This window comes from Coenobita brevimanus, chromosome 89 (genome assembly GCF_032717465.1).
Source record: "Coenobita brevimanus isolate Jiangsu-jjx chromosome 89, ASM3271746v2, whole genome shotgun sequence".
Classification (NCBI taxonomy): domain Eukaryota; kingdom Metazoa; phylum Arthropoda; class Malacostraca; order Decapoda; family Coenobitidae; genus Coenobita; species Coenobita brevimanus.
In genome coordinates, this window is record NC_137042.1 from 19,545,913 (window position 1) to 19,564,300 (window position 18,388).

The 18,388-nt window shown below is 39.7% G+C and overlaps 2 protein-coding genes across 2 annotated transcripts in view; one reads left to right on the top strand and one right to left on the bottom strand.

Moving 5' to 3' along the window:
• The window catches only part of LOC145411438 (E3 SUMO-protein ligase PIAS2-like), a 54,613-nt gene extending 51,049 nt beyond the window's left edge, over positions 1 to 3,564 (top strand). Inside the window, exon 11 of the mRNA XM_080281477.1 lies at positions 1,808 to 3,564. Within this exon, the coding sequence (XP_080137603.1) occupies positions 1,808 to 2,421 (614 nt within the window). The 3' untranslated portion in view covers positions 2,422 to 3,564. The remainder of the gene's footprint in view (positions 1 to 1,807) is intronic.
• A 6,782-nt stretch (positions 3,565 to 10,346) lies between these two features.
• Positions 10,347 to 18,388, bottom strand: part of eIF2D (eukaryotic translation initiation factor 2D) — a 41,373-nt gene continuing 33,331 nt past the window's right edge. The window contains exons 12-13 of the mRNA XM_080281494.1: positions 16,352 to 16,529; positions 10,347 to 10,849 (exon numbers count right to left, since the gene is read on the bottom strand). Of these exons, the coding sequence (XP_080137620.1) occupies positions 10,785 to 10,849; positions 16,352 to 16,529 (243 nt within the window). The 3' untranslated portion in view covers positions 10,347 to 10,784. The remainder of the gene's footprint in view (positions 10,850 to 16,351; positions 16,530 to 18,388) is intronic.

Sequence of the window (18,388 nt, forward strand, 5' to 3'; positions counted from 1 at the left end):
AATTTGTATAAGAGTCTTAAATGAATGTGTGTGTGTGTGCATGTGTGCGTGCGTGCATGCACGCGCGTTTATGCTGTGTGTGCATGTGCTTTTTTTTTTTTTTTTTTTTTTTTTTTTTTTTTTTGAGGAGGAGGAGGAAAACTCGTGTAATCTGGTGGTGAATGGAAACATTGAAATTGGTAGAATAATTATAGAATGTTGCTAAAAAAATAAATAAAAAAAAAGTAAATTACTGAAGGAAGTACAGTATAGCTTACAATACCTTCAAGAAGAAAGGTAGCCTGTGTTGTGAGTGCCTTGTAACGAAACAGAGCATCAGATATGCTAGTTGGAAGAAGCGTGCTTGATGATGTGTAATGCCCACAGTAATGTAGGTTTGTGAAATTTTGGAATGCCATGAGTTTGAAGAGTCCTGAGTGAGAGCAGTGGAAATGAGATTGTTTAGCGTTATGTGTATATGTTAAGTCGTTTAGTTAACAAGCATAGATTCCTGAAAGGTGTGAAGTAAGGAGAAGAGAGCATGCCAAGATAATTCTGATTATGTAGATACAGTACACCCTCAGTACAATGAATTAATTGGTATCAGACCCATGATGATAAAGTCAAACACCATGCTGTTCAGTAATTTCCCAGGCGTTGTGACTTTCACTGAACAAAGATCGTTAAATACCATATAGAGCATCATTCATCTGTACAGTTGTACACAGTAACATAGCGCTAGGTCTAAATGGCTGTTTTTCTCAATAAATGCTCAATTTATGACTCCTTTTACTATGCTGGTCACCCAGAGACTGATGTGGCTTTCCGCGGGATGCGGATGAGAGAGGTGGGGGGGGACAGTGTGTGTATGTGTCTCGTGCATGCGTGGAGGGATGCCATGCTGGTCGGTGTTTCCCGTGTGTCCATTCTTTTACCGAACAAAATTCGTTAAATGAACATAATGTTTGGCCAGCTCAAGGTGGTCATTAAAACCAAAGTTCATTAAAAGAGGGTTTGGTATACATGGGTTTACTGCAATAGGGTATATTTGATTGAATTTGAAGTAGGATGAGGTGTAGGCCATGATGATGATGCTAGTGTATCTACTGTAAAAGAATGTTTGAAGAAGCATTGTATGGATTTTAAGGAAGGATTTGACAAGGAAGCAAGTAATCACACACAGCTTCAGCATGTCATTTTTATGCTACATGTTAGGAAGTCTCTCAATCTAGGTAAACTTTGAATCATCCAGGTGTAAAGCCAGCTGCTATGCGCTACTTTTACATTTGATGAAAGTGGAAAATTGTCGAACCACTGATCTTACAGAATCTTAAAAAATGGTGAAATGGATGGAACCTACTATACATCTGTAAAATAGAAAGTGAAGGGAAGCTGCATATATACACTGCTTTTGTATTTTTTTTTTTTTTTTTTTTTTTTTTATCATTCTTAGTTTTTGACCAGTGTTGAGGGGTGTTGCACAGTAAAACCAAGGATTATTATAAAATATATTTTATGCCTGCACATCCTTAGTTTTTTGTGATCATACCCTTGATATAATCTTATTACAGTGACAGAAATAGTTATATAACATATCCCTCTAGCATGTCCTTTGTCAGGTGCATATGCAGGCTGCATCAGTCATGCTTATGTAATTTCCTCTTCCTTTTTTTTTTTTTTTTTTTTTAAATAGGTGTGGCAAAGGTAAGCAAATGAGGTTTGTACCTGGTTTATTTTTAATTGCAGTATACAACATATTGTATCACTGAACTTTTTATTTCTTGATGTATACGGTCGAAGGTATATATACGAAATGTCTTTTATGCAGTGTCATGTAATGGAACCAGTGGTCTGCTATCAGTGGCTGGAGTCAGCAGTGGTGGGGCAGCATTTTCTCTGCCATCATCAGGGTCAGTGAGCCCTCAGGTCATCTGCCTGGATAGCCCTACTTCCTCTCCCTCGCCCCCTACTCGTAGAGTCAACAAGGGGCCTTCCCCTCTGCCTGCAGGCACTACAATGACTCCTGTTGTGTCTGTTGCATCGGTGTCCTCCTCTGGGAGTAGTGAACAGCGACAGATCATCAGTATCACCTCCAGAACCACCCCTCCTGTCACCACCACCATCACCACCAGTAGACGGAGCCCCATCCCTCACACCATTATCACACCCATCTCCTCTGCGTCCACCACCTCATCCACACGGGCGAACACCAGTGCTTCCTCCTTCTTGCCCACCACGTCCTCATCTAGCTTCAATATTCGGCCAACCTCTTCAGCCGCTGCTGCTGCCGCAGCTGCAGCTGTTGCAGAACTTACTGGCATAAGCTCAAATCCTTTTACCCTGTCACCAACACTTCAGAACCTCTTTACTCCATTAGGATTGATGCCTCCCTCAACTGTGTCTAACACCCTACCGTATAGACCTCAGGACAGATATATGTAGGATTATTTAGCAGTTACACTAGTTTGGTATATAATATTGTATTTGAAATGACATTTTTAATATCAGACTGTAATTAAGTTCTGTAAATCAGTACTCCATAAAAACCACTTGGGATGAGACACATCTTTGATTATACATTGGATTATTTGCCTGTTTCACCAAAGTGTTGCTGTTACTGTGGATTAAATATGAAATCATACTTGCCATTACCTACTATTTTGGCATTTATGAAGAGCAGCCTTATGGAGAGAGTAGATCACTGATAGTGGTAATATAACAGTACAGTACAAATGTATTACTTGTAGGATTGGTCACACAGTTGCACAGTGGTGGGGGTCGTGTCCAGTATGATTAATCTTACCTTTCTTTTAGATAAAAGTGGTGGTTTGTGTGGTATTTTGTCAAGTATTGTGAATGAAAATGCAGAACACCTGTCAAGTGGTAGTTACATGGCCCTAGGTTTTAATTTATAACTTATTTTCTACCAACTGTCAGCTGATTTCAATTGTGTAGTCTTATTTAGTTACACATAGTAGACTTACTGTAGGAACAAGTTCAATTTTTCAAATGAGTATGGATTTGAATGTAATAGTAGAAGTATACTGGTGTATGTTTATATATATATATAATTATATATATATTAGCCAATAATAAATTTTCTTTCATATTTTAAAATCATGTCTGTAAAGCATCTGATAAAAATTATGCATGGTTAGGAATATATTAGCTAACCTTGACCACTTAATGTGTTTTGTGTTATAATTTGCACTGATCACTGCATAATGTAGTTGCCATTTAAAGAATCTCGGCAGCTAATACTACATATTTCAAGCTAAACATCGGTGTCCATGGCATGGAAGTGTTGCAATAGTGACAAATTTAGTAAGTTACACATGGGTGTACTGTATGTTGATAAATTATTTTACAGCTTATGTATGTCCTACAGAATTATGAATGATTAAATTCATTACATTTATTTATTTGACTATTGTTGCTATTAATGTCATTAGTTATTGATGCTTGAGTTAAAATTCAGTTTAATCAAAGAATCCATTGAATATGACAATCTGCTGTGTGCAAATGTTCATGAAGTGTTATTCTATAAGTAATGCATTACAACAATACTAAAAAAAAATTTGTAGCATTGTTGATGTCAGGTCATCTGAGCATTTAAGTATGTTATTGTCAGGCATCTTGGTGCATACATCAGCTAAGGATACAGTGCTTTGTATACGAAAGACAATTTTACCTTTGAATGTAAGCATGGGAATCGTGACATAATGCTGTGACTTTTATCAGGTGCAGAGAGCAACCAGTATGCTCTGTGCTTGCCAAACAGAAAGTATACTTTTACATTGAGCTTCTTTCCTGTTGTTTTCCTCTAAAACTTAATGTCTCACTAATCTTGCACACATCCACACTGTACCATAACAGTACAGTACATACTTATGGATGTCTCAGTATTGAGGTTATATTACCTGTACAGCAGATATATTATTACTCAATCACTTCAACAGAAGAATGTGTAAATTCCAAGCGTTTGTGAACACTATTTATCAGGTGTCCAGTATTTTGCCATGGCATACTGTACAGTATATTAGTGTGCCATATAGGTATAACCACAGTATACTGTCTCACTGTATATAAGTTATGAAAAACTTTTGCAGAGTTCATCTTATAATTCTGAAATCATCACACAGCCTATTCATGTAATAAAATAACATACAGTATATATAAGAGCTGCAGCATATTGTATATGTGTGCTGGTTCTGGGTTGAGCCTGGACGCTTCTTTGGAAGTCTTAGTGGAAACACATTCAGAGAAAGACCTGTACAATACAGACACATATTGATAAGTGGATACAATGAATTATTTTGAAATAGTGTAATTCTTTTTCAGCCAAATCCTGTTGAATACCATACTATTTTTCTCCAGCTCAATTGTCTTGAATTAAGTGTAATGAAAGTATGTCATTTCACAGTACAGTAATACAGTAGAGAAAAACATAACTTAAGGTATAGAATGCCACGGGGCCACAACAGATCCACAAAATCAGCAGACAACATTCCAAAGGCCATCATTACTGGGGATTTTTCCTTTTCATTAGCGCTTGTACATATTTCACCAGCCAGTAGTTATCAGTGTGAAGGAGAGCTATTACAAGACTTGTACCACACATCTCACGTCACTTCTTGTATCAGGAGGGGCCAGAGCCATCCCATTGAAATCTTCATGATGACATTTTTAATAAAGTTTGTTAAATAGCATTAATCTGTATTATTTTCATCACTATTATCCTTTTGGAGGTAGGGTTAGCTATTATAGACAGGGAAATACTTCCACAAGAGCCAAAGTATGCCTACAAGCTTGGTAACTAGTCACAGTCTCTCTTATGCAGGAAACTCAGTCACGAGTGTGTAAAGGCAAGTCCAGGCTGACACTCGTTCTATAACAAATTTGATTAGTGTTTGGATCACATTCTTATACCATCAGATAGAATACACTGACATCACTAAGCCCCACCTCCTACAAGCCTTGTTTGCTACTGGACGTGTGCTTACCCAAAACACATCAGGACAGTACAGTCGTCTTGTTATACGACTATTCTATGTGATGAACTATGATGATAATTCAGAAGTTAACATTTCTCAAAATAACAATAAAAAATTGGTTGTGATTTTACTACAACGATATTTGCAACTGCCACCTCAGAGAATCTCATGCAGACAGCGACACAAGCAAGCCAGCAGTCAGCTGTCTTAGGCAACATGGCTGCCCAGGGTTTACATGCACAGAACCCCATCTTGGGTCTGTGCATGCAGTGGCCTTTGCACCAATCCTTTATCTCACTCACCCACTTGCTGACATGTCCCACACCTGTGACCATCTCCTTTGCATTCTCAGAGTTACCTAACCTCGCTTGCATAAGACTGTAACAGATCTATCATTATCTCCTACTAAATGTGCAGGTTTGCTACAAATTGTGCTGCATGTGAGAGGAGTGAATGATGAAGTGAAAGAGAGAGATTGTTCAGGTGCTTGAATATGCAAGAGTGGATATATGTGGATTGACTGAAACTAAATGGAAAGGTGAAAGGGTGAGAGAGTGGGAATATGGTTTAGATATATGTGTGGGAGTTAATGAGAATGAGAGGGCAAGAGAGGGAGTATGTCTGATGATATGCAAGAAGTGGAAGGAGAATATAAGAGAGTACGGAACAGTGGGTGCAAGGATTGTATGGGTGAGGATGAAAGTGGGTATACAAGCGTGGGCGATTGTTTGTGCGCATGCGCCGACAGAGGATCGAGTGGCAAGAGTGAAAGATGAGTTTTGGGTGGGTGTAGACGCATGTATGGACAAATTTGAGAGGAGGGAGAGAGTGCTTTTGACTGGAGACATGAATGGTGAAGTTAGGGAATGTACGAGTGGATGGCGTGGCTGGTCAGTGGGGTGTGCCAGCTGAAGTAGATGGGAATGGTAGTGCTTTGGTGGACATCTGTGCTGGTATGGGGTTGGCAATAGCTAACACCTACTTTCAGCATAAGATGATCCACAGGTATACATGGAGAGTAATAAAGAGGATGGATGGTGAACTTGTTGAACGAAAGGCAATGATAGATTATGTGTGTGTGGATGAGCGAATGAGAAGACAAGTGTTGGATGCAAGAGTGTGGAGAGGGTGGGGGAATGGAATCTCGGACCATCACTTAGTGATGGCCAAGGTAAAGCTGCAAAGAAAATGGTTGAGGAGACGAAGGGGAAGACAGGAGGAAACAGCTCCTGTGAGAAGAGAGGAGAAGCTGCAAGATAGTGAGAAAATGGCAGAGTATAAGAGCATAGTGGAAGAAAGATTGGGAAGGCATGAATTAGAGCAGATGGAAGGGGTGGAAGACGTATGTAAGATATTCACGGAAGAGATAGGAGCAGTGTGTGAGGTGGTTTGTGGAGTGAGAAGGAGATGCAAGGGACAGCATGGTGGAATGATGAGGTGAAACGAGCTGTGGAACAAAAGAAGAAGGCATATAGTGAATGGCTAGCGAGTAGAGGTAGGGGAGAAGATGAGAGAGAGAAGAGAGAGGTATATGTGAGCAGGAGAAGGGAGTTGAAGAGATTGGTGAAGGACAGTATGAAGAATGTGGATGAAGAATTTGGGAGGAATCTGCGTGTGAAATGGAGGGAGAGTAAGAAATTGTTTCGGAAGGTGGTAAAGAAAGTAAGGCAGTGTGAAAGGGAAACTAGTAGGGGAGTGAACGATAGGAATAATAGATGGTTGGTGGAGAAGAGAGAGAAATTGAGGAGATGGAAGGAGCACTCTGAGGATCTGTTGAATGTAGAGAGTGAGAGCAGAGCGAGTATCAGTGGTTGGGGAATGGCTGGGAGAAAAAGAGATGAGTGGAGGGAGGAAGAGATCAGTAGGGCGGAAGTAATGGAAGCAATGAAGAAGAGCAAGACAGGAAAGGCCCCAGGAACTGATGGAGTGTGTGTGGTGAAATGCTGAGGTATAGGGGTGAGATTGCTGTGGAGTGGATATGGAAGTTGTGAAGATTGGCTTGGGAATAGGGAAGGGTTCCAGAGGACTGGAAATCAGGTATAATTGTTCCTTTATACAAATGAAAAGGGAAGAGAGAAGTATGTGGTAACCATAGCGGTATTTGCCTTCTTAGTGTGACTGGAAAAATATATGGTAGAATACTCATTGATAGGGTTAGGCATATGAGGCGTCTCGTGGACAAGGGGCGAATGCGCCATTTTTTTTTTTTTTTTTTTTTTTTTTTTTTTTTTTTTTTATGAGTCTCCCTACGTGTCAAGTGGGGTTGGTGGAGGATTAGTGCCCCTCCCTGTAAAAACAATTAACTCTAAGCCCTTGGCCACCCTGTTTGGGATACATGGCATCTGGCAATGAATGAATGAAAGTTATGAGCGTTTAAAGTTCAGGAATAGGTGGCAGACACAGAATATTATAGAATAGCATGTTATCATATATCATTAGAATCCTCTGGAAGAGGCAAATTTATACTGCAAAAAAAAAAAAAAAAAAAAAAAAACTAAAATACGCGATGGTGTTTTTTCAGCATATAGTAATTATTGTTCAATCAACTTGAAATTCATTCCTGTATTAGATGTAAATGAAACTAAGATATGAAATTTTCAGCCAAAAATTCCTATAATTAATATTTTCCCTATAATTATTAATTAAATATTTTCATCTTATCGGCAACACGTTGTTTTATTGTGTGTATGATAACCATTATATTGTTAATGACTGACACAATGAAGTTATAATACTCACCAACTATTTACAACTCCAACCGCACACCAAGATGAAGAGGGGGGGGGGGGGCCTGATAGTTAGTAGTTGAGGACGTCATCGGAATGTAAACTGAGCCAGGCTTCACTCACGTGCTTGGCGGGATGACTAGCGGGGGTGCTAGTGCACGTCTGATAGGCTGAGAGGCGGCCCTGTAACTCTGACAGAGGGAACCGCTCGCCCATTGGCTGGGCGCGTGCCGACATTCGCCCCTACCACTCTGAAATCACAGACCCTCCCCGCCCTTCTCCTCCCCTCCACGTGTGCAAAACAAGGGAGATTGAACCTAGAATTCTGAACCCACATGGGTCGGAATCAGAAAACGCTCTTCACCACGAGATTTTCAGTGCTTCCATCTATCGGAAAACATGCATAACTCATTTTTGATGGGGGTGGCGCATTCGCCCCTTGTCCACGAGACTCCTCATATGACAGAGGAGCTAGTTGGAGAAGAACAAGGGGGATTTGGGAAGGGAAAAGGGTGTGTAGATCAGATATTTGTTCTAAGATGTTTAGTGGAGAAGTATCTAGAGAGGGGAATGAAAGTGTAAGCTGCTTCATGGCCTTAGAGAAAGCTTTTGACAGAATAGACAGACAAGATATGTGGAAAGTATGAAGAATATATGAAGTGGAGGGGAAATTATTGAGTGCTGTGAAGAGTATGTACTGTACGAAGGAGCTAGGGCTACAGTGCGATTGGATGGTCAGCTGAGTGAGTTCTTTGATCTCAATGTGGGACTGAAACAGGGTTGCGTGATGTCTCCATGGCAGTTTAATATATACATGGATGGAGTTGTAAAGGAGGTGCAAGGTAGGGCAGTGGATGTGGGGGTGGCTCTAATGAATGAGGGCAAAATTTGGAAGATTCCGGTGTTGCTGTTTGCTGATGATACAGTATTATTGAGTGAAGATGAATGGGAGTTGCAAGGGTTAGTGAATGAATTTGGGACAGTGTGTAGGAAGAGGAATCTGAAAGTTAATGTAAACAAGAGTAAAGTTACGGTGTTTGAGAGGAATGAAGTCACAGAATGTACAGTGAGGTTGGATGGTGAGGATATGGAGAATGTGAGTGCATTCAAGTACTTGGGTAGTGTGATGAGTAAGGATGGAACGTTGAAGGATGAAGTGCGTGAAAGGGTACAGCAGGGAAGGAAGGTTGTTGGTTCATTGAAAGCAGCGATGAGAAATAGGGAGGTGAGTATGGAAGTTAAGAAGTCACTGCATGATGGTATTGTGATCCCTACCCTGACGTATGGAAGCGAGGAGAGGACCTTGCAAGAGGGGAACGAGCCAGGAGTGAGAGCAGTGGAAATGAGTTCCTTGAGAGGAGTATGTGGAGTGACTTGGAGGGACAGGTTGGCGAATAAAGAAGTGATGTAATGTTGTGGGGTGGATGTGGATGTGGTTGAGAAGATAATGAGAAATACACTGAGGTAGTTTGGACATGTGGAGAGAATGGAGAATGAAAGACTGACTAATAGGGTGTATGTAGGTGAGGTGGTGGAGAGGGGGAGAGGGAGGGGAAGACAGAGGATGAGGTGGATGGACGGAGTTGAGAGGTATATGAGGGAGGGGGGAGTGAGTTGGGGGGAGGGTAGTCAAATGGTGGGTGACAGAGCGACTTGGAGGCATTTTGTCTGCGGCCACCATTTGCGGGATTAGGGCGTCAGGCTAGAGATAGATAGAGATGTAATAGCAAGTCGACAGAGAACTTTTAATGTGAAATATCTGAAACTCTTAACTTGGAAATCATCTCTGGTGCTATCCCCAGTGGAATGTGTGTTCTATTGATGCTGCAGACATCAAGGCTAAGAGGACAAGGCTACCATAGCTCTCCCGCATTATGGGTGAGTGACTCTGAGATGAGTGATGTGGTGTGGCAGTTTTGGAGGAGGTACAAGAACATCATCAAACAGACCACTGACAACATAACAGTGGTGTGGATGGAGGTGCCACTGAGCACACTGAATGCCATCTGATGCAAAGTGTGGCCAGAGTGTGTGAACTCCTGCACGGGGGTCCTGGTGGTGAACATCCATAAAGACATCTTCGACCTCTCATGTGAGGTGGGATTTAATCACTGTGAATTTAGTTTTTTTCATTTTTCTTCTTTTTTTTTTTTTTTGCTGACTACATAAATGTGGAGGAATTAATCTAAACAACTTGATATTTCTTGTGCTAACTTAGTTTTGACTTCCTTTATTTTGTAGGTGAACTTAATAATGATATTCTTAAAAATTGGTTTAGGGTAAAAATGGAGTGTATGAAAATATATACAGCTATGTTGTGTCCCAGCAACATTAATAAACTGCCAAAAAGTCAGCAGCATATGGTTAATCCCATTATGAGCGGTCTTTCCTCGACTAAATAAATTCATCTGGCAGTATCGTGGAAAAAGCAGAAAAAATATACAGTATTACTGAACTTCAGAGGTTAATGGGCATAGTTCTACTCCACTGTGATGTGTCTTTCTTACACTGGATAAAACAAGGTATTTGATATCTGAATTAAATCCGTTAATAATAATTATAATAATAATAATAATATATATATATATATATATATATACATATATATATATATACATATATATATATATATAAAATCATGCTGGGAGGTACTGTAATTAAGACTGTTTCTAACCCCTTCACTATAAGCTCTCTCCCTTCTAAACTGAAATGTGAAAAAGTAAATAAGTTGCTCAGTAACAATTAAAATAACCTACAAGTATGACATACACCACCATACTGAAGGGGTTACTCCTTCAGCCCAAGCACAGAAAAACTAGTTAATAACAATTTTTTAAATGGTGCTTCAGTATGGCATCCCCAGGCTGTAAGAAGTACTAATGAATCACTGCCATTTTATAAAAAGCATTCATTGATATGATTTATGTTTTTCACCTACAATGTTTCATCGAATGTCATATACTGTACATTTCATTCCTCATGAAATCTTAGGCTATAACAGCATGAAGTAACTGCATGCATGTTATGCAGTAATACAATAACAAAAAAGATATTGAGGTTTCTTAAACAATAATAAATTTTTCTTCTACTTCTTGCCTTTTGCTGCTAATTCCAACCCTCGAATATACTTGCGAGGTATGTGGTAGGTTTCTGTAATAAGAAATTGGGCAGTATTAATATGACAAAAATCACAATTAAAAACCTTAATACTATGACTCCCTAATATGAATATATTACAAACAAAAACATTAGGCTTATAATGAAGAACAGCACTATAATCAAGGCTACCTCTTAATGCCATTTTTCCCTCCTTACTTTCTCCCCTCTTATTTATGCTTTGTTTCACTTCACAGCAAACAGTCATCAAGTAATCACGTATATTATTAGCCCCTTGAATCCACTGCCATCTTTTTCAGTTTCTTCCTGTTACCTCCAGGCTATAATATTCAGCTTAGGTGAGCGTTTCCAACTAGGAGGGGTTAGACATAGCCTAAATTAACCCCTTTCTCTACCTGAATTAGACAGCCTTCCAAAGTTGAATAAAATTGTCTGGAGGTGGCCTGATTAATATATAAAAGATGTCACTGGACAAAGCACAGATCTGCTAAGTCAACAACACTCAGTGGAACCTAATATCCCTGTGGCTTCCATTATCCCTTCTGTCACCAAGCCTCTGTACTGCAAGGGAATAAAACTTCTTTCCATTTTTTTCTGAAACTTGCAAAACATAATCAAAGTCATAAGTGGGATAATGTGCACCTCAGATGGTTTTACTTTTTTGAGATAAGACCACCAAAACTTATCAAGATAACTCCCTAATTGGAAAATTCTGTAATTACTTTTTTTGCTAAGTCCTCTGACACACTTCCCTGTCCTAATGCAATCCTGCTAAATTTAAGTAAATAATCCACTAGCATCTCTCTAAAACATAAAATTTTAGCCATTCATCATAATTTCTACGCACTCAGGGAACCTTTCTGAAATGTACAGTAAATTTTCACATGTCGAGTTAGTTAGACAAGGAATATGAAATAGTACGGTCATTGGATCAAAACATATTTCCATAAAATTTTTTCAGAACTGCCAGTACTTTTTCACATCTAAACACACATTGGATTTTCTTTCTAACCACTCCTGACATTCCCAAATGAAACAGCATCAGCCTCCCTTTCACTTGTGACATTCAGAAAGGTACAAATGTCCCCTCAACTTTTATCCGCTTTTGTTCTCCACTACCATATCCTTTACAATTTGTATTAACTCCTTTCACCACCTTCCTGAACATAAACATCACCACACTTCCTTTGACAGCCTTCATTTAACCCAGCCCTACTCTGCAATAAATCTATCAATCTATCTATAGCCCGACACCCTAATCCTGCAAAGGGTGGCAGCAGATAAAATGCCTCCGAGCCGCTCTGTCACCCACCATTTGACTACCCACCCCCCAACTCACTCCCCCCTCCATAATATACCTCTCAACTCCATCCCCCCACCTCATCCTCGATCTTCCCCTCCCTCTCCCTCCCTCCACCTCACCTACATACACCCTCTTAGTCAGTCTTTCATTCTCCATTCTCTCCACACGTCCAAACCACCTCAGTGTATTTCTCCTAATTTTCCCAAAATTTTGAATGTAACAAGTGAGGTGGGGGCGCTCACCATCCACTCACTCGATGTAGTGCTGCTCTCGGGCGTCTGCCCTTTCCTCTCCATCCTTCTTTCCTTCCATTCTCTTCTGTCTTTCTTTCCTTCATTCTTTCCTTGTCCTTCTGCCTACGGGTGACTTTATACTCCCTCTTCTGTCTTTCTTTCCTTCATTCTTTCCACTTCCTTTAGCCTGTGGGTGACTCTACACTGAGTGACAAGCCAAATGGTTTCCTGTGCACCAGGAAACCATTTACTATGCTAGGTGGTAACCATATAACCAAATTTTGGTGCCTGGTGGTTTAGTGGATAATTATTGCGTTCCAATCGGATTGAGCTGGTGAAGGTTTATATCCATGGGGTGGTTGGGGTTGATTGCTCATGTAATGCCACTCAGGGATGAGTGAGGCTGGTCACTCTCATCTTAAATGTCGGGACCAACTGCCTAGCCCTGGGCTCCTATGCTCCTCATGGGGCAATTTAGGATTGGATGATGATGATGATGATAGTAAATTGTATATATTTGGTCTTACTAACATTAAATGAGACAAGGTTATTTTGTCCCCATTCAGTGATCTTAGATAAGTCTTGTTTTATGGAGATGGCTGCACTGGGTTGAGAGTTAGAGATATTAAACTTTGTGAATGGGTGTTTTAGTGGTAAGTGGTGGCAACCATCATCCACTCACTTGATGTGCTGCCTACATCTTCCTTAGCCTGTATCATTCTTTTCCTGTGCCTGCCCTCCTCTCTTCCTACTTCTCTCATCTTTCCTGTCACTTCTTATTGTTATTCTTTCCTTTACAGGTGGCTTTACATTGAGTGACAAGCCAAATGGTTTCCTGTAGGCCAAGAAACCATTTACAATGCTGGGTGATAACCATATTACTAAACCATACATGCTCCCTACGTGTCAACAAGTTGGTTGGTGGAGAGTTAGTGCCCCTCCCCGTAAAACAAATTACTCAAAGTCAAATAGCCACCCCTTATGGGATTATGGCATCTGGCAATAGATAGATAGATAGAAAGATAGAATTGGTGTTTGAGTGTGAATGAACTGTGAAGTGTTGAGTCATCTGCATATGAATGGATGGGACTGTGGTTGACAGATATGAGATCCTTAATATGAACTAGGACTAGGGTTGGTGCCAGAACTGATCCTTGTGGCACGCTGGCATTAACTGAGTGGAAATTGGAATACATATCATCTGTTTTGCTGAGATATTAGGAAAGCAGAGGAACAAAAGACTTAGTCCATAGCAAGGGAGTTTGGATAGCAGGGAACTGTGCCACACTCTGTTGAAAGCATTAGAAATATTACTTAATGAGTTTCTCCTTCCCATACATAGCTTGGCTAAGACATAATATTTTGCCAACACTGCCCAAAAGATATACCGTAATTACAGACATTCAACAGTTCATTATGTCCACACAGTAAGAAATTCTAACTGAATTAAACAAATAAATAAATCTATCAATTTATCTATCTATTGCCAGACGCCTCAATCCCATAACAGGTAGCCATAAACAAATCGTCTCCAAGTCGTCCTGTCAATGCCACTTCACTGCCTTGCTCCCAGCACATACACCCCTCTTTCATATACCTATCCACTCCATCCCTCCAACTCATCCTCAGTCTCTCCCTCTCACCCACTCCACTTCACTCACATACACTCTCCTAATTAGTCTCTTGCTCTCCATCCTCTCCACATGGCCAATTTAAAAAAACACCTCAATGTATTTTTCCTAGTGCATTCTATCACATCCACATTCACACCACAACACTCCTTCACTTCCTTATTTGTCAATCTGTCTCTCCGTGTAACTCCACATGCTCCTCTCAAATAACTCATTTCCACTGCTCTCACTCTTGGCTTGTGCCCTTCCATCAAGGTCCAAGATTCCCTTCTAAATGTTAGAGTTCATATCACGATACCGTAATGCAGTGACTTTTTTTACTTCAACATTCACTTCCCTGTTCCTTGCCACTGCTTTCAAAGAACCAGTAACCTTTCTTCCCTGTTGTACCATTTCAAGCACTTCACCCTCCAAACTTCCATCTTTACTCGTCACACTACCCAAGTTCTTAATCGCACTCACATTTTCCACTTCCTCCTCATCCAGCCTCACAGTACATTAAATTTTCTTTAAATATGTTAATTATTATGAGTTACATAAAAATTAACAAAATTATTTGAATACAAGGTGCAGGTGAAAGAAGCATGTAATAAGATGCATGACAGGATAAGGAAAAGATTAAGTAATATTTCCCAGGAACTCCAAGGTCTCCCTGGCAGCTTTTTGTAATCCCATTTAGGTCCATGGGCCCCTGGTTGAGAAACACTGATATATGGAAGTACCTCTAGTCCTTCCAAAATATCAAGAACGTTTAGGCATTGTCCCTCAAGAGAATTCCCCTACGTGCGACACTGCCATAGTTTCTACTGGGCCAATTATTGGAATAGAGACAAACCTCAAGGGACAGCCCTCACTTCCAGCTCATTACCTCTCTCTCTCTCTGCATATAAAATCAACATTTTATGGATTTATTTCTATAAAAAGTCTACACAGTTTTATGAATTATTAGAATTTGAGGAAAAACCTCCTGGCTCTGTCTGTCTGTCTGTAACAGCTTTTGAGGGATCAATTATAGGTCCTCTGTTTGCCTTCTCTTCTAAAAAATACTTATTTACACTTTAAATAAGTTCTCTTTCTTGACTGTGGAGCAGAGAGGGCGAGTAATAAGGGTATGAGCTTCCATCTTTGATGGCGGTCAGAGAGGAAGTGGCCTGCGGATTGATGCCTGACCTACCCTCACTGACTCACCTACAAGCGTGACAGCACTGGAAAGCAATGTTGCCAAGTGTTGAGGTATTTATAAAAAGTCATTGTTATTATTAAAAACAATAGGCATTTTCTTACACTATATAGCCTTCTTAGAGAATTTTATATATATATATATATATATATATATATATATATATATATATATATATATCGTTTCGTTTTTAAAGGCTCCAACATGCTTGCATGTGTCGGCCTTGGTCACCTAATGGCGGCTCTCCACGCTGCACGATCCATTGCAGCCTCCCTGTTCAGTCCCTTAACCCTAAGGTCACACTTAATGACCTCGTCCCATGTCTTTCTCAGTCTACCCCTCATAACCCCACCCCCAATATTAACACTTCTCACCTTCCTCACCCAATTATCATCCCCCATCCTCTCCACATGCCCAAACCACCTCAATCTACCTCTCCTCATCACAACACCAATACACTCCAGTCCCATCCTACCTCTCAACTCTTCCATTGTAAACCCAGCCTTGGACACAGGGACGCACTGCACATCCACCTAATCATTGTCATTTCTGTACGTCTGATTAGGTGGATGTGCAGTGCGTCCCTGCGTCCAAGGCCTGGAGGGGCTGGGTTTACAGATAGATAGATATAATATATATATATATATATATATATATATATATATATATATATATATATATTATATCTATCTATCTATCTATCTATATATATATATATATATTATATCTATGTCGCTCTCACTCTCTCTCTCTTTATATATATATATATCTATATATATATATATATATATATATATATATATATACTGTAAATAAATTTCATTTACAAGTAGTAAATAGCTGACATGAGAAAGAGAGGTGTGTTTTGGTACAGATTCGGCAGCATCGCGTGAAGGGGAATTCCCGTGAGGGACAACGCCCAAATGATCTCGATATTTTGGAAGGTCTATAGCTGAATTCCACTTGAGTATCATGATTATATTTCATGTCACACAGTGTGGGTCAATGTACATGGGGAAAATAAGAATTAAAACACTTATCTAGTTAGTTAAAGTGATATATGTGAAGGAATATTAGAATGCATGGATTTGATAATACAAAATCCATACTAATACTGTACCTGAATAAACTTACAATCTTCCTTACACCAAAATATACTACAGTATTAATGAAACAAACAGTACTGACCTAGGAGAAGCTTGGCAATAAATGCAACCTGGTTACCCTGGACGAGAACTTGGGTGGTGCCAGCTGGTTTATGTTCAGCCATACCCACACTAGTGCTGGCTGCCACTCCAACCTGGACCTGGTGTGCTAATTCACTCTCATCAATGCCATAGAGCCCTGCATTGTATACCAGTGTCACCTACAGGAGGAATAGGATTACTGAAATCATCATCATTACCATCCAATCACATAGTGATGTACCAGAAGCATAATAGTCCAGAGATTGGTTATCTAAAGCATTCTTAATCATCAAGTCTCTTTAACTCTCAGACCTTGGAAAGTTTCTCAATGGTAAATAAATTGCCTGGTATTAGCCACGGTAAAACAGACAAGCTGTCAGCTGAGGTTTAAGGGTTAAATTGCAATGTGCACTGCAGACAATAGCTTAATACTTATATATTTTTTTTGCTTAACCTTCTTGGAATACCTGTACTAAACAGCTTTAATGAATTTGATATTGTATACTCTTGCAGTCCCCCCCCCCTCCCAAAGGAATGGAAGCTGCTGAATCATGGTACCTTCATCCTCTACCAACTACCTAAGTTTTATACATATATATATATATATATATATATATATATATATATACAGTATATATATATATATATATATATATATATATATATATACAGTATATACACACACATACTCACACACACACAGTAAAACCTCTGCAAGTCGGCATCCAATAAATAAGAATTACGCACAAGTTGTAATGGGACATGAAAATCATTAATGAAAATAATTCAAAATGTCTGAGATCTGTCAAAAAAATCTCAGAAAAATTTCCCCATAGTTGTTTAATGATGTCTAATGGAAGGCCCAACTTAGAATGATGACGCATCATTCTAGGCTGCGAGGGCTCGTGTTGCTCCACCAGTCAGAAAATTCTCGTAAAACTACCATTAAGACATGAAATCTTGGTTAAGGGAAACCATATCTTGGCATGACGATGCACTGGCTCATCATGTTCTAGCCTGTGAGGGCCCGTCAGCCACCTCCCGCCCAGTGTTGCTAATATGGCGACTTGCCCACTAAAAGTAGAGGTTTAAAAAAAAGAGGGGGAGGAGGATAATCAATGATAAAGCTTGCTCTATGTCTGGCGTATTGTAAAGTCCTATCTATCACTGTTTTCCTTAATGTTCTTTAATTTCCATCAATCTGGTGGATTTTTATCACTGTTTAGGTCAGTCTAGCAGATTTCTGTCCTGTACAGTACTGTACATTCCACTAGACAGCACTGCTAAGTCCTGCAACCTCCTGCCTCATTCTGCCTCAGTCTAGCTTCTACTACCACTCGTGTCGGTATTCTCTAGCATTCCACTCCGGATTCCACACTTATTACTAACCAGCAGGGCTTCCAAGGCTCCTCCAGGCATGAAGGGGATGAAGCTGAAGACCCTGAGCATCCAAGAGAAGCTTAAAGCTTTGGAAAGGATCGATGCTAGTAGCTTGATGAGTGTAAACGTGTAAGGTACAGTACAGTATTGTACTGTTGTTCAATTGTGATTATGCTTAAGATACAGAAGCGATCATATGCTCCCCTAACACCTCTACATCCTACCAAAAGACCCTTTTTAGGCTTTGATTACACCCTCTACAAGCATGATAAGTGATTTTTGTTTTTTTGTTTCTGGTTAGTCAGGAATCTCACATTTCAACAAGTCGGAATTACAGTCGGGTCAAGTCGGAATGGTCTCAGCCCCAATTATTCCGACTTAGAGAGGTATTACTGTATATATATATATATATATATATATATCCATCCATCCATCGTCCAATTCTACCTTGCCCCATGAGAAGCGTAGAAGCCCGGGACTGGGCAATTTGGTCCTGACATTTAATATATATATATATATATAGACAGATAGATAGATAGATAGATAGACAGATATACTATATATATATATATATATATATATATATACTGTATATATACTGTATATATACACAATATATATATGGTATCTATCTATCTATCTTATATATATATCTACC